Here is a 14,012-nt window from a genome sequence, read left to right as displayed (position 1 = left end):
CAACAACCTGTTAACAACAACAACCTGTTAACAACAACAACCTGTTAACAACAACCTGTTAACAACAACCTGTTAACAACAACTACCTGTTAACAACAACAACATGTTAACAACAACAACCTGTTAACAACAACCTGTTAACAACAACAACCTGTTAACAACAACCTGTTAACAACAACAACCTGTTAACAACAACAACCTGTTAACAACAACTACCTGTTAACAACAACAACATGTTAACAACAACTACCTGTTAACAACAACTACCTGTTAACAACAACTACCTGTTAACAACAACTACCTGTTAACAACAACAACATGTTAACAACAACAACCTGTTAACAACAACAACCTGTTAACAACAACAACCTGTTAACAACAACCTGTTAACAACAACCTGTTAACAACAACAACCTGTTAACAACAACAACCTGTTAACAACAACAACATGTTAACAACAACAACCTGTTAACAACAACAACCTGTTAACAACAACTACCTGTTAACAACAACCTGTTAACAACAACCTGTTAACAACAACCTGTTAACAACAACCTGTTAACAACAACAACCTGTTAACAACAACTACCTGTTAACAACAACCTGTTAACAACAACCTGTTAACAACAACTACCTGTTAACAACAACCTGTTAACAACAACCTGTTAACAACAACAACCTGTTAACAACAACCTGTTAACAACAACCTGTTAACAACAACAACCTGTTAACAACAACAACCTGTTAACAACAACCTGTTAACAACAACCTGTTAACAACAACAACCTGTTAACAACTACCTGTTAACAACAACTACCTGTTAACAACAACAACCTGTTAACAACAACAACCTGTTAACAACAACAACCTGTTAACAACAACAACCTGTTAACAACAACAACCTGTTAACAACAACCTGTTAACAACAACTACCTGTTAACAACAACCTGTTAACAACAACAACCTGTTAACAACAACAACCTGTTAACAACAACAACCTGTTAACAACAACTACCTGTTAACAACAACCTGTTAACAACAACAACCTGTTAACAACAACAACCTGTTAACAACAACAACCTGTTAACAACAACCTGTTAACAACAACCTGTTAACAACAACCTGTTAACAACAACCTGTTAACAACAACAACCTGTTAACAACAACAACCTGTTAACAACAACAACCTGTTAACAACAACCTGTTAACAACAACAACCTGTTAACAACAACAACCTGTTAACAGCTGACTGACCAGATCTATTGTGTTAAATTGGGCCAAATGTGCCTAATTGGATCATTTACACTCGGTTTCCTCCTGTCTCTCCTCCAGTCTATTATTTTCATAAGGGACCGTAACGCTCTTGGACAGGAGATCTCTGGCTATATCGACTATTCCCACAGACTGAAGACAGAGGACTTTCATCCATACTTCAATGGTAAGAAGAGGCTGCTGCCAAGAGCTACTGATTTAAGGTGAGTCTGTGTCTTACTGTAATACAGTAACATGTCTTACTGTAATACAGTAACATGTCTTACTGTAATACAGTAACATGCCCTTATTGTAATACCGTAACATGTCTTATTGTAATGCCGTAACATGCCCATGTCTTACTGTAATACAGTAACATGCCTGTATCTTATTGTAATACAATAACATGCCCATGTCTTATTGTGTTACCATAACATGCTGTGTATTACTGTAATACAGTAACATGCCCTTATTGTAATACCGTAACATGTCTTATTGTAATACAGTAACATGCCCTTATTGTAATACAGTAACATGCCCATATTGTAATACCGTAACATCCCCTTATTGTAACACAGTAACATGCCCTTATTGTAACACAGTAACATGCCCTTATTGTAATACTGTAACATGCCCTTATTGTAATACAGTAACATGCCCTTATTGTAACACAGTAACATGCCCATGTCTTACTGTAATACCGTAACATGCCCTTATTGTAATACAGTAACATGCCCATGTCTTATTGTAATACCGTAACATGTCCTTACTGTAATACTGTAACATACCCTTATTGTAATACAGTAACATGCCCATGTCTTATTGTAATACAGTAACATGCCCTTATTGTAAAACCGTAACATGCCCTTATTGTAAAACCGTAACATGCCCTTATTGTAAAACCGTAACATGCCCTTATTGTAATATAGTAACATTCCCTTATTGTAATACAGTAACATGCCCTTATTGTAATACAGTAACATGCCCTTATTGTAATACAGTAACATGCCCTTATTGTAAAACCGTAACATGCCCTTATTGTAATACAGTAACATGCCCTTATTGTAAAACCGTAACATGCCCTTATTGTAAAACCGTAACATGCCCTTATTGTAGTACAGTAACATGCCCTTATTGTAAAACCGTAACATGCCCTTATTGTAAAACCGTAACATGCCCTTATTGTAAAACCGTAACATGCCCTTATTGTAATACAGTAACATGCCCTTATTGTAAAACCATAACATGCCCTTATTGTAAAACCGTAACATGCCCTTATTGTAAAACCGTAACATGCCCTTATTGTAAAACCGTAACATGCCCTTATTGTAATACAGTAACATGCCCTTATTGTAAAACCTTAACATGCCCTTATTGTAAAACCGTAACATGCCCTTATTGTAAAACCGTAACATGCCCTTATTGTAAAACCATAACATGCCCTTATTGTAATACAGTAACATGCCCTTATTGTAATATAGTAACATGCCCTTATTGTAATACAGTAACATGCCCATCCATGTTGGTTAGAGATGGCTGGAGCTAGCAGTGTAAGGGTTTGAAGGGTAAGGAAATGTCTTTGTCTGGCATTGAAGATCCACAACTTAGATGTGAGTTGATGTGAGAGGCCAGTGGATGGGTTGGGACATGGGTTTTTAGCTAAAGAAAGACTCTGTGGTCAAAGTCCAGTGTCAGTGGTTGTGTCTTGGACACTCTAACAGGGCACCAACTCTCCCCTTCACACAGAATAACCGTTCCCTTGTTGTGTTCCTTCAATGTTTTCCAATATCCTAATTGAGTTGGACACATCAGGGATGTCTGGTAGAACCAATGTCTGTCCTTGAGGGTAGCAGTAGTTGGTGAACCACTATGGCTGTATCTGTAATTTATTGGTCATTATTTAGGATCACTGTGTACATAGGACACACACACACACTCACACACACACCCCACACACACACACACACCTGGCAGCAGGGAACTATTGGAAGCAGAACCCTCCCTACATTCCACAAGTTCTGTCTCCTCACACGCTAACATTCTCTACATCTCAGAGATACGCTAGAAAGCCCAGGAGGACAAACACACCTGGAGAGGCAAGAGGGTGTGGGTTTACCTTTAGCTCAAAAGTACACTTGTCAGACATGACAACAATACAGAACATTAACAATAGGTCAACCAATGAACTTTCAACTTTGGCCAGGATTCAAACCACCGCAGATTATCGCACTGAACTTGACTTGTAGAATGTTTACACTATGACAGGTGGAACTGAGTAACAGCAACCAAATCACAAAGCTTAGCCTACTAAAAAAAGAAGTTTTATTTGACCTTCGTCCATACCTTAAGGCAATCAAGTTTTACACATCACTTTTTAATATGGATGCTTCCAAGTGTGTGATATTATGGGATATCCAGTTAGCCCGAGTCAGTTGCTTATGGGATATCAAATCAAATATAGCCCTTCTTACATCAGCTGATATCTCAAAGTGCTGTACAGAAACCCAGCCTAAAACCCCAAACAGCAAGCAATGCAGGTGTAGAAGCACGGTGGCTAGGAAAAAACTCCCTAGAAAGGCAGGAACCTAGGAAGAAACCTAGAGAGGAACCAAGCTATGAGGGGTGGCCATTCCTCTTCTGGCTGTGCCGGGTGGAGATTATAACAGAACATGGCCAAGATGTTAAAAAGTTAATAGATGACCAGCAGGATCAAATAATAATAATCACAGTAGTTGTTGAGGGTGCAGCAAGTCAGCACCTCAGGAGTAAATGTCAGTTGGCTTTTCATAGCCGATCATTCAGAGTATCTCTACCGCTCCTGCTGTCTCTAGAGAGTTGAAAACAGCAGGTCTGGGACAGGTAGCACGTCCGGTGAACAGGTCTGGGTTCCATAGCTGCAGGCAGAACAGTTGAAACTGGAGCAGCAGTATGGCCAGGTTGACTGGGGACAGCAAGGAATCATCATGCCAGGTAGTCCTGAGGCATGGTCCTAGGGCTCAAGTCCCCAGAGAGAGAGAAAGAAAGAGAATTAGAGAGAGCATATTTTTATTCACACAGGACACCGGATAAGACAGGAGAAGTACTCCAGATATAACAGACTGACCCTAGCCCCCGACACATAAACTACTGCAGCATAAATACTGGAGGCTGACAGGAGGGGTCAGGAGACACTGTGGCCCCATCCCCGGACAGGCCCAAACAGGCAGGATATAACCCCAACCACTTTGCCAAAGCACAGCCCGCACACCACTAAAGGGATATCTTCAACCACCAACCTACCATCCTGAGACAAGGCTGAGTCTAGCCCAAAAAGATCTCCGCCACGGCACAACCCAAGGGGGTGCACCAATCCATAACAATTTAGCCCTAGTCAGTTACTTATGGGATATCAACTTAGCCCTCGTCGGTTACTTATGAAATATCAATCAACCCTCCTAACCCTACACAACCCTCCTAACCCTCCACAACCTTCCTACCCCTCCACCCTCTCCCAACCCTCCACAACCCTCCCAACTCTCCTGACCCTCCACTCTCTCCAAACCCTCCACAAACCTCCTACCTCTCCACACTCTCACAACCCTCACAACCCTCCACACTCTCACAACCCTCCACAACCCTCCCAACCCTCCTGACCCTCCACACTCTCCCAACCCTCCACAAACCTCCTAGCCTTCCACACTCTCCAAACCCTCCACAAACCTCCTAGCCTTCCAAACTCTCCCAACCCTCCACAAACCTCCTAGCCTTCCACACTCTCCAAACCCTCCACAAACCTCCTAGCCTTCCACACTCTCCCAACCCTCCACAACCCTCCACTCTCTCCAAACCCTCCACAACCCTCCTACCCCTCCACACTCTCCCAACCCTCCACAACCCTCCCAACTCTCCTGACCCTCCACACTCTCCCAACCCTCCACAACCCTCCTACCCCTCCACACTCTTCCAACACTCCACAGCCCTCCTAACCTTCCACAACCTTCCTAACCTTCCACAATCCTCCTACTCCTCCACAACGTTCCTAATCCTTCTAACCCCTCACATCCCTCCACAACCCTCCGAAACCCTCCTAACACACTCTCCCAACCCTCGACAACCCTTCACACTCCCTCCTAACACACACAACCCTACTAACCCTCCACACTCTCCCAACCCTCCACAACCCTCCTGACCCTCCACACTCTCCCAGCCCTCCACAACCCTCCACACTCTCCCAACCCTCCATAACCCTCCAAGCCCTCCACTGTCCAAACCCTCCACAACCCTCCTAACCCTCCACACTCTCCCAACCCTCGAAGACCCTCCTAACCCTCCACACTTCCTCCTTTCCCCCCAACCCTCCACACTCTCCCAACCCTCGACGACCCTCCTTACCCTCCACACACTCTCCTAAGCCTCCACAACGGTCCTAACCCTCCACACTCTCACAATCTTCCACAACCATCCACACTCTCCCAACCCTCGACGACCTTCCAAACCCTTCACACTCCCTCCTAAACTTCCAAAACCCTCATATAACCCTCCACATAATAGTCCACAGCCTTTCTAACATTCCACAGCCTTCCTAACCCTCCACAATCTTCCTACTCCTCCACAACCTTCCTAAACCTCCAAACCTTCCACCTCCCTCCGAACCCTCCCCAACCCTCCTAACCCTCCACACTGCCTCCTAACCCTACCCACCCTCCACACTCTCCCAACCCTTGACGACCCTCCTAACCCTTCACAACCCTCTACATCCTTGTAACCCTCCACACTCTTTCAACCCTCCTAACCCTCAACACTCTCTCAACCGTCCACAACCCTCCTAAACTTCCAAAACCCTCATATAACCCTCCACACACCTCCTAACAGTCCACAGCCTTTCTAACATTCCACCACCTTCCTAAACCTCCTAACCTTCCTACCCTCCGAAACCCTCCACACTCTCTGAACCCTTGACAACCGTCCACACTGCCTCCACAACCCTCCTAACCCTCCACACTCTCCCAACCCTCGGCGACCCTCCACAACCCTCCTAACCCTCTACAGTCTCTCAACTGTCCACAACCCTCCTAAACTTCCAAAACCCTCATAAAACCCTCTACACCCCTCCTAACACTCCACAGCCCTCCTAACCCTCCACAACCTTCCTAAACTTCCTAACTCTCCACAACCCTCCACATTCTCCCAACCCTCCACTCTCTCCCAACCATCCTCAATCCCCCAAATTGAGAATTCCACTGACTGTGGAGGACAGAGAGGGGATTACCATAGTGTGGGATTACCATAGTGTGGGATTACCATAGTGTGGGATTACCATTAATATACTGTTGATATTAGGGATGGATGTATTTATGGATATTCTCTGACCATCTAGAATGTAATCTACTCTGACCATCTATAATGTAATCTACTCTGACCATCTAGATGTAATCCACTCTGACCATCTAGAATGTAATCTACTCTGACCGTCTAGATGTAATCCACTCTGACCATCTAGATGTAATCTACTCTGACTGTCTAGATGTAATCCACTCTGACCATCTAGATGTAATCTACTCTGACCATCTAGATGAAATCTACTCTGACCATCTAGAATGTAATCTACTCTGACCGTCTAGATGTAATCTACTCTGACCATCTAGAATGTAATCTACTCTGACCGTCTAGATGTAATCTACTCTGACCATCTAGAATGTAATCTACTCTGACCATCTAGAATGTAATCTACTCTGACTGTCTAGAATGTAATCAGACTTGACCATCTAGATTCTCTCTGTCTCTCTGTGGGCTCTATGGCCCCTCTATTCAATAAGCACTTGGACAGACTTGACCACCACCTCATGCAGAAACTGACTGCCTTGGTTTACTTTTCAACCCTCTGTCGGTCAGTGTGTCAGAAGTCTACCTTCAGTAAATGTCTGTTTCACTCTTGATGGATGAGATGCATTTTATCTGATTTGTATAGTGGTTCCTGTGTAACATTAAACTATAGGTCTCTAAACACAGGTTCCATTGTTTCTTATTCAGTCAATGAGATCTGAACAACCAGGCACAGATGGTCCTGACTTACTTGTATGGTATGCCAAAATACTCCAAAACATCCTCTTTCCAGGGTAGGCTGAACATACTGAGGGCTTTGTAACGCTAGAGGCTCAGATAGCTAACCTGCGTGCTAGTGGGAGCCTAGCTGTGTGTGTTTTTAAACCATGAAACATTGAACTTGAAGGATTTCTGCGCTGAAAGAAAAATCACATGGTGCCAAAACCGTATTGCCGCCAGTCCTCCTCCTCCAGTCAGTTTGTCCTCGCTACTCCACTCTCTCCACTCTCTCCTCGCTGCTCCACTCTCTCCGCTGTCTCCTCTGCTCCACTCTCTCCACTCTGCTGCTGTTGCTCCACTCTCTCCTTGCTGCTCCACTCTCTCCGCGCTGCTCCACTCTCTCCGCGCTGCTCCACTCTCTCCGCGCTGCTCCACTCTCCTCGCTGCTCCACTCTGTCCGCGCTGCTCCACTCTCTCCGCGCTGCTTCACTTTCTCCTCGCTGCTCCACTCTCTCCTCGCTGCTCCACTCTCTCCGCTCTCTCCTCTGCTCCACTCTCTCCACTTTGCTCCTGTTGCTCCACTCTCTCCTCGCTGCTCCACTCTCTCCTCGCTGCTCCACTCTCTCCACCCTCTCCTCGCTGCTCCACTCTCTCCACTCTCTCCTCGCTGCTCCACTCTCTCCTCGCTGCTCCACCCTCTCCGCTCTGCTCCTGCTGCGCCACTCTTTCCATTCTCTCCTCGCTGCTCCACTCTCTCCTCGCTGCTCCACTCTCTCCTCTCTGCTCCACTCTCTCCTCGCTGCTCCACTCTCTCCTCTCTCTCCTCTGCTCCACTCTCTCCACTCTGCTCTTGTTGCTCCACTCTCTCCTCGCTGCTCCACTCTCTCCTCGCTGCTCCACTCTCTCCGCTCTCTCCTCTGCTCCACTCTCTCCACTCTGTTCCTGTTGCTCCACTCTCTCCTGTTGCTCCACTCTCTCCTCGCTGCTCCACTCTCTCCTCGCTGCTCCACTCTCTCCTCGCTGCTCCACCCTCTCCTCGCTGCTCCACTTTCTCCACGCTCTCCTTGCTGCTCCACTCTCTCCTCGCTGCTCCACTCTCTCCACTCTCTCCTCGCTGCTCCACCCTCTCCGCTCTGCTCCTGCTGCGCCACTCTTTCCATTCTCTTCTCGCTGCTCCACTCTCTCCTCTCTCTCCTCTGCTCCACTCTCTCCACTCTGCTCCTGTTGCTCCACTGTCTCCTCGCTGCTCCACTCTCTCCTCGCTGCTCCACTCTCTCCTCGCTGCTCCACTCTCTCCACTCTCTCCTCGCTGCTCCACTCTCACCTCGCTGCCCCACTCTCTCCACTCTCTCCTCGCTGCTCCACTCTCTCCTCGCTGCTCCACTCTCTCCTCGCTGCTCCACCCTCTCCTCGTTGCTCCACTTTCTCCACTCTCTCCTTTCTGCTCCACTCTCTCCTCGCTGCTCCACTCTCTCCTCGCTGCTCCACTCTCTCCACTCTCTCCTCACTGCTCCACTCTCTCCTCGTAGCTCCACCCTCTTATTATTTTGGTCTCAAGCATCTGGAGGGGGTATGAGACACCTGGAAGGCTCTATCAGACTATTGGACACCTGGAAGGCTCTATCAGACTATGAGACATCTGGAAGGCTCTATCAGACTATGAGACACCTGGAAGGCTCTGTCAGACTATGATACACCTGGAAGGCTCTGTCAGACTATGAGACATCTGGAAGGCTCTATCAGACTATGAGACATCTGGAAGGCTCTGTCAGACTATGAGACATCTGGAAGGCTCTGTCAGACTGAGACAACTGGAAGGCTCTGTCAGACTATGAGACAACTGGAAGGCTCTATCAGACTTTGAGACAACTGGAAGGCTCTATCAGACTGAGACAACTGGAAGGCTCTATCAGACTATGAGACAACTGGAAGGCTCTATCAGACTATGAGACAACTGGAAGGCTCTATCAGACTATGAGACATCTGGAAGGCTCTATCAGACTATGAGACAACTGGAAGGCTCTATCAGACTATGAGACAAATGGAAGGCTCTATCAGACTGAATCATTTCTCCTGGTTTGGTTATTACTTGTGGAATAATTTCTCTTTGGTATGTCCATACACCCAGACAGCCTGTCCTTTCAGCACAACAACATAAATCCCAGCCAGCCTGTCCATACAGTCAATTATACTACATACATACTGGACTACAGTGTAGTAGTGTATTTGCCAAATACCTCCTAGTGTATTTCACATTGATAGTGTAGGAAAGTATTCAGACCCTTTTCACACATTTTTTTACTTCTATGAATGTCCTTGAGTGGCCCAGCCAGAGCCCGGACTTGAACCCGATCTAACATCTCCGGAGAGACCTGAAAATAGCTGTGCAGCGACGCTCCCCATGAATGGTAGAAACTCCCCAAATACAGGTGTACCTTGTATTGTATTGTCATACCCAAGAAGACTTGAGGTTGTAATCGCTGCCAAAGGTGCTTCAACAAAATGAAATCTAATCTGGTGAAGATGAGGGACACCTGGCTTGGAGCGGGTTCAGTCGCCTCGCTGTCCGTATATACTCCAAGTTCCGATGGTCAGTGAGGATGAGAAATGGGTTCTTGGCGCCCTCCAGCCAGTGTCTCCACTCCTCTAATGCGAACTTCACCGCCAGGAGCTCCCGATCGCCAACATCCTAGTTCCTCTCATCCATCATGACTCCTGGCGGGCCGATCTGGTAACCCAGAAAGGAGACAGATTCCTGATGGAATTGGCACTTCTTCGCCTTCACATACAGGTGGTTGGCCCGGAGGCATTCCAGGACTACTCTGACATGAGCGATGTGATCATCCAAGGTAACCGAGTAGACCAGGATGTCGTAGATTTACACGACCATCTGACGCCTGAGCATGTCCCGGAACACCTGGTTAATGAATGCCTGGAACACTGACAAAGCATTGGCTAATCCATAAGGCATCACCAAGTACTCGTAGAGACCAGATATTGTGCTGAAGGCCGTCCTCCATTCATCCCCCTCCCGGATGTGGATCAAATTGTAGGCACTTCGCAGGTCCAACTTTGTGAAAAATCGGGCCCGCAGAGTGGTTCAATCGCAGGTGGCACCAACGGTACTTTGTGGCAATGGAATTCAGATTTCTGTAATCGATGCACAGGTGCAATTCTCCCTTCTTGGCCACGAAGACGAAGCCTGCCGACGCAGGGGAACTGGATGTGCGAATGAAACCCTGCTGGAGAGGCTCCTGGATGTACTCCTCCATAGCCTTTGGTTTCGGCCACCGATAGAGGGTAGATGCGGCCATGCGGAGGCGCAGAGCCTGCAAGCAGGTCGATGGCACAGTCCCAGGTGCGATGAAGAGGGAGAAAGGGATGCTCGGGTCTTGGAAAAACCTCCCGATGATCTTGGTATATGGGTACCTCCGGGATGTTGGACTGAAGGGCAACCACAGGGAAAGAGTAAGCAGGTCTTCCGGCATTTGGGTGCCCAGTCTGTGATTTTCATCCTCGCCATGAGATGGTGGGGTTATGACGTTGAAGCCATGGGAGGCCGAGAATGATGTCGCCTACTGGTGCACTGATGAGTAGGAAGGGAAGGCTTTAAGGATGAGTGGTGCTGTGATGTGTTCGATTGTCCCGGATCCCATTGGTTGACTATATAGTGCTTGAACCGGACAAGGAGAGGAGAGCGGGAATGAGGTGATGTTCACAGGGAGGAGGCGAGGTCAATAAAATTCCCTGCGGCACCGGAGTCCAATAGAGCTGTAGAAACAGTAGATGAGGGACAACCAGCCGGTGAAATCGTTACTGAAAAGGGTTTGGCGAAAGTAATGATGATGAAATAGTCACGCCTAACCCAGGAGACGGATGATCACTTGGCTGTCCCTCTGGTCCCGTGTACCCCCGGTTAGAACGTACCGGACACCGTTGAAACTGGTGCCCCTCCTGTCCACAATAAGGACAGAGCTCCAGCTGTCTACGACGGCGTCGCTCAGCCGCAGTGTGGCCCCCACCTCCATGGGTTCAGGCTCTGATCAACTGAGGATGGAGAGAGGCAATGTGGGTACCGATGCTCCCAAAGAAGGTTATCCAGACGGATGGCCATCGTAATGAGGGTGTCCAAGGATAGCTTGTCTTTTCAGCACGCCAATTCTATCTGGATCTCTTTTTGCTATCCTCTTCTGTATAGGGTGCGGAGCACTGGCTCATTCCATCCGCGTACTCCTCCGTGGTTTGGCCATTCTGCCATGGTTTGAGTAGGCGCTCACCCCCCTCTCTGCCCTTTGGTGGATGGTCGAAGCACCCTGAACAGAGCAAAGAAACCCTCATAGGAACCCAGCTCTTCCTTTCCTCACTCCCAGTCGGCCGTGGCCCACTCCGACGCCCGTCCAGTCAGCAGAGAAATTACCGTGGCAACATTGGACCTCTCGGTGGTGGGAGCTCCCATCTGGTGAACGAAATAGAGGTAGCACTGGAGTAGGAAGCCACCGCATTTTAATGGAGTCCTGTCATATTTGTCCGGGAGGGACAATCAGGCATCGCTGACCAGGATGGACTGCTGGATGTGCTGGGGTACTGGCTCGCTGGGTCGACTTGTGGTAGAGAATCCTCTGCTGTTTGGAGATGACGCCCCTTAAGTAATGTCGACTCGCTGAAGAACGCGGAGGACCTCATCCTTAGCCGTCCCCAAATGAGCCAGCTGTTGATGATGTTAACGAAGTAGGTGACCCTGTTCGCCAACTATCTGGGAGAGGTCTTTGTTAACTGCTGCTCCCATTTGTTGAGGTAGTATTCAGGGAGTCAGGGAGTCAGGAAGCACGTGCAGTTAGTGAGTTTAATCATAACGAATGTGGAGCGATAAAAAGCAAGAGGAGCGTCTGACATAAAAACACTAACAATACTACCTGATGACTAACAAAAGAGTGCTATATAAATGGTAGGTAATGAAGGGAGTAATGAAGTCCAGGTGTGACTGATGATGAGACCCAGGTGTGCGTAATGATGTTTGCTAGGTGTGCGTAATGATGTTTGCTAGGTGTGCGTAATGATGTTTGCCAGGTGTGCGTAATGATGTTTGCTAGGTGTGGGTAATGATGTTTGCCAGGTGTGCGTAATGATGTTTGCCAGGTGTGCGTAATGATGTTTGCTAGGTGTGGGTAATGATGTTTGCTAGGTGTGCGTAATGATGTTTGCTAGGTGTGGGTAATGATGTTTGCTAGTTGTGGGTAATGATGTTTGCTAGGTGTGGGTTATGATGTTTGCTAGGTGTGCGTAATAATGAGACCCAGGTGTGGGTAATGATGTTTGCTAGGTGTGGGTAATGATGTTTGCTAGGTGTGGGTAATGATGTTTGCTAGGTGTGGGTAATGATGTTTGCTAGGTGTGGGTAATGATGTTTGCTAGATGTGGTTAAAGATGGGTTTCTAGGTGTGCGTAATGATTAAACTCAGTTGTGTGTAATGATGAGACTCAGGTGTGGGTAAAGATGGGTTGCTAGGTGTGCGTAATGATGATACTCAGGTGTGTGTAATGATGCTACCCGGGTGTGGGTAATGATGATACTCAGGTGTGTGTAATGATGATACTCGGGTGTGTGTAATGATGATACTCAGGTGTGTGTAATGATGATACTCAGGTGTGTGTAATGATGATACTCAGGTGTGTGTAATGATGATACTCAGGTGTATGTAATGATGATACTCAGGTGTGTGTAATGATGATACTCAGGTGTGTGTAATGATGATACTCAGGTGTGTGTAATGATGATACTCAGGTGTGGGTAATGATGATACTCAGGTGTGTGTAATGATGATACTCAGGTGTGTGTAATGATGATACTCAGGTGTGTGTAATGATGATACTCAGGTGTGTGTAATGATGATATTCAGGTGTGTGTAATGATGATACTCAGGTGTGGGTGAAGATAGACCGGTGACGTCGAAGTGACAATATTACATGTTTTGTTTTTAATACAAATATATATATATGCACTCCCTGTCAAACATTTGGACACTACTCATTCAAGTGTTTTTCTTTATTTTTACTATTTTCTACATTGTAGAATAATAGTGAAGACCTCAAAACTATGAAATAACACATATGGAATCATGTAGTAACCAAAAAAAGTGTTAAACAAATCAAAATATATTTTATATTTTAGACTCTTCAAAAAGCCACCCTTTGCCTTGATGACAGCTTTGCACAATCTTGGCATTCTCTCAACCAGCTTCACCTGGAATGCTTTTCCAACAGTCTTGAAGGAGTTCCCACATATGCTGAGCACTTGTTGGCTGCTTTTTCTTCACTCTGACGTCCGACTCATCTCAAACCATCTCAATTTGGTTGAGGGCGGGTGATTGTGGAGGCCAGGTCATCTGATGCAGCACTCCATCACTCTCCTTCTGTCATCAAGGCAAAGGATGGCTATTTTAATAATCTCAAATATAAAATATATTTAGATTAGTTTAACACTTTTTTTTTGGTTACTACTTGATTCCATATGTGTTATTTAATAGTTGTGATGTCTTCACTATTATTCTACCATGTAGGAAACCGTTAAAACAAAGAAAAAGTAGCTGTTCTAAAACTTTTGATCGGTAGTGTATGTGTCTTTGTCATTATGGGGTATTGTGTGTAGATTGATGAGAGGGGGGAAATAATAATTGAATCCATTTTAGAATAAGGCTGTAACATAACAAAATGTGGAAAAAGTCAAGGGGTCTGAACACTAT

General features: G+C 46.4%; 1 protein-coding gene across 1 annotated transcript in view; it reads left to right on the top strand.

The window, feature by feature from the left end:
- Window positions 1–14,012, top strand: part of cfap299 (cilia and flagella associated protein 299) — a 304,876-nt gene that overhangs the window by 266,328 nt on the left and 24,536 nt on the right. Inside the window, exon 4 of the mRNA XM_036979192.1 lies at window positions 1,333–1,475. Within this exon, the coding sequence (XP_036835087.1) occupies window positions 1,333–1,475 (143 nt within the window). The remainder of the gene's footprint in view (window positions 1–1,332; window positions 1,476–14,012) is intronic.

This window comes from Oncorhynchus mykiss, chromosome 6 (genome assembly GCF_013265735.2).
Source record: "Oncorhynchus mykiss isolate Arlee chromosome 6, USDA_OmykA_1.1, whole genome shotgun sequence".
NCBI classification, from domain to species: Eukaryota; Metazoa; Chordata; class Actinopteri; order Salmoniformes; family Salmonidae; genus Oncorhynchus; species Oncorhynchus mykiss.
This window is presented reverse-complemented; position numbering and strand designations above follow the sequence as displayed.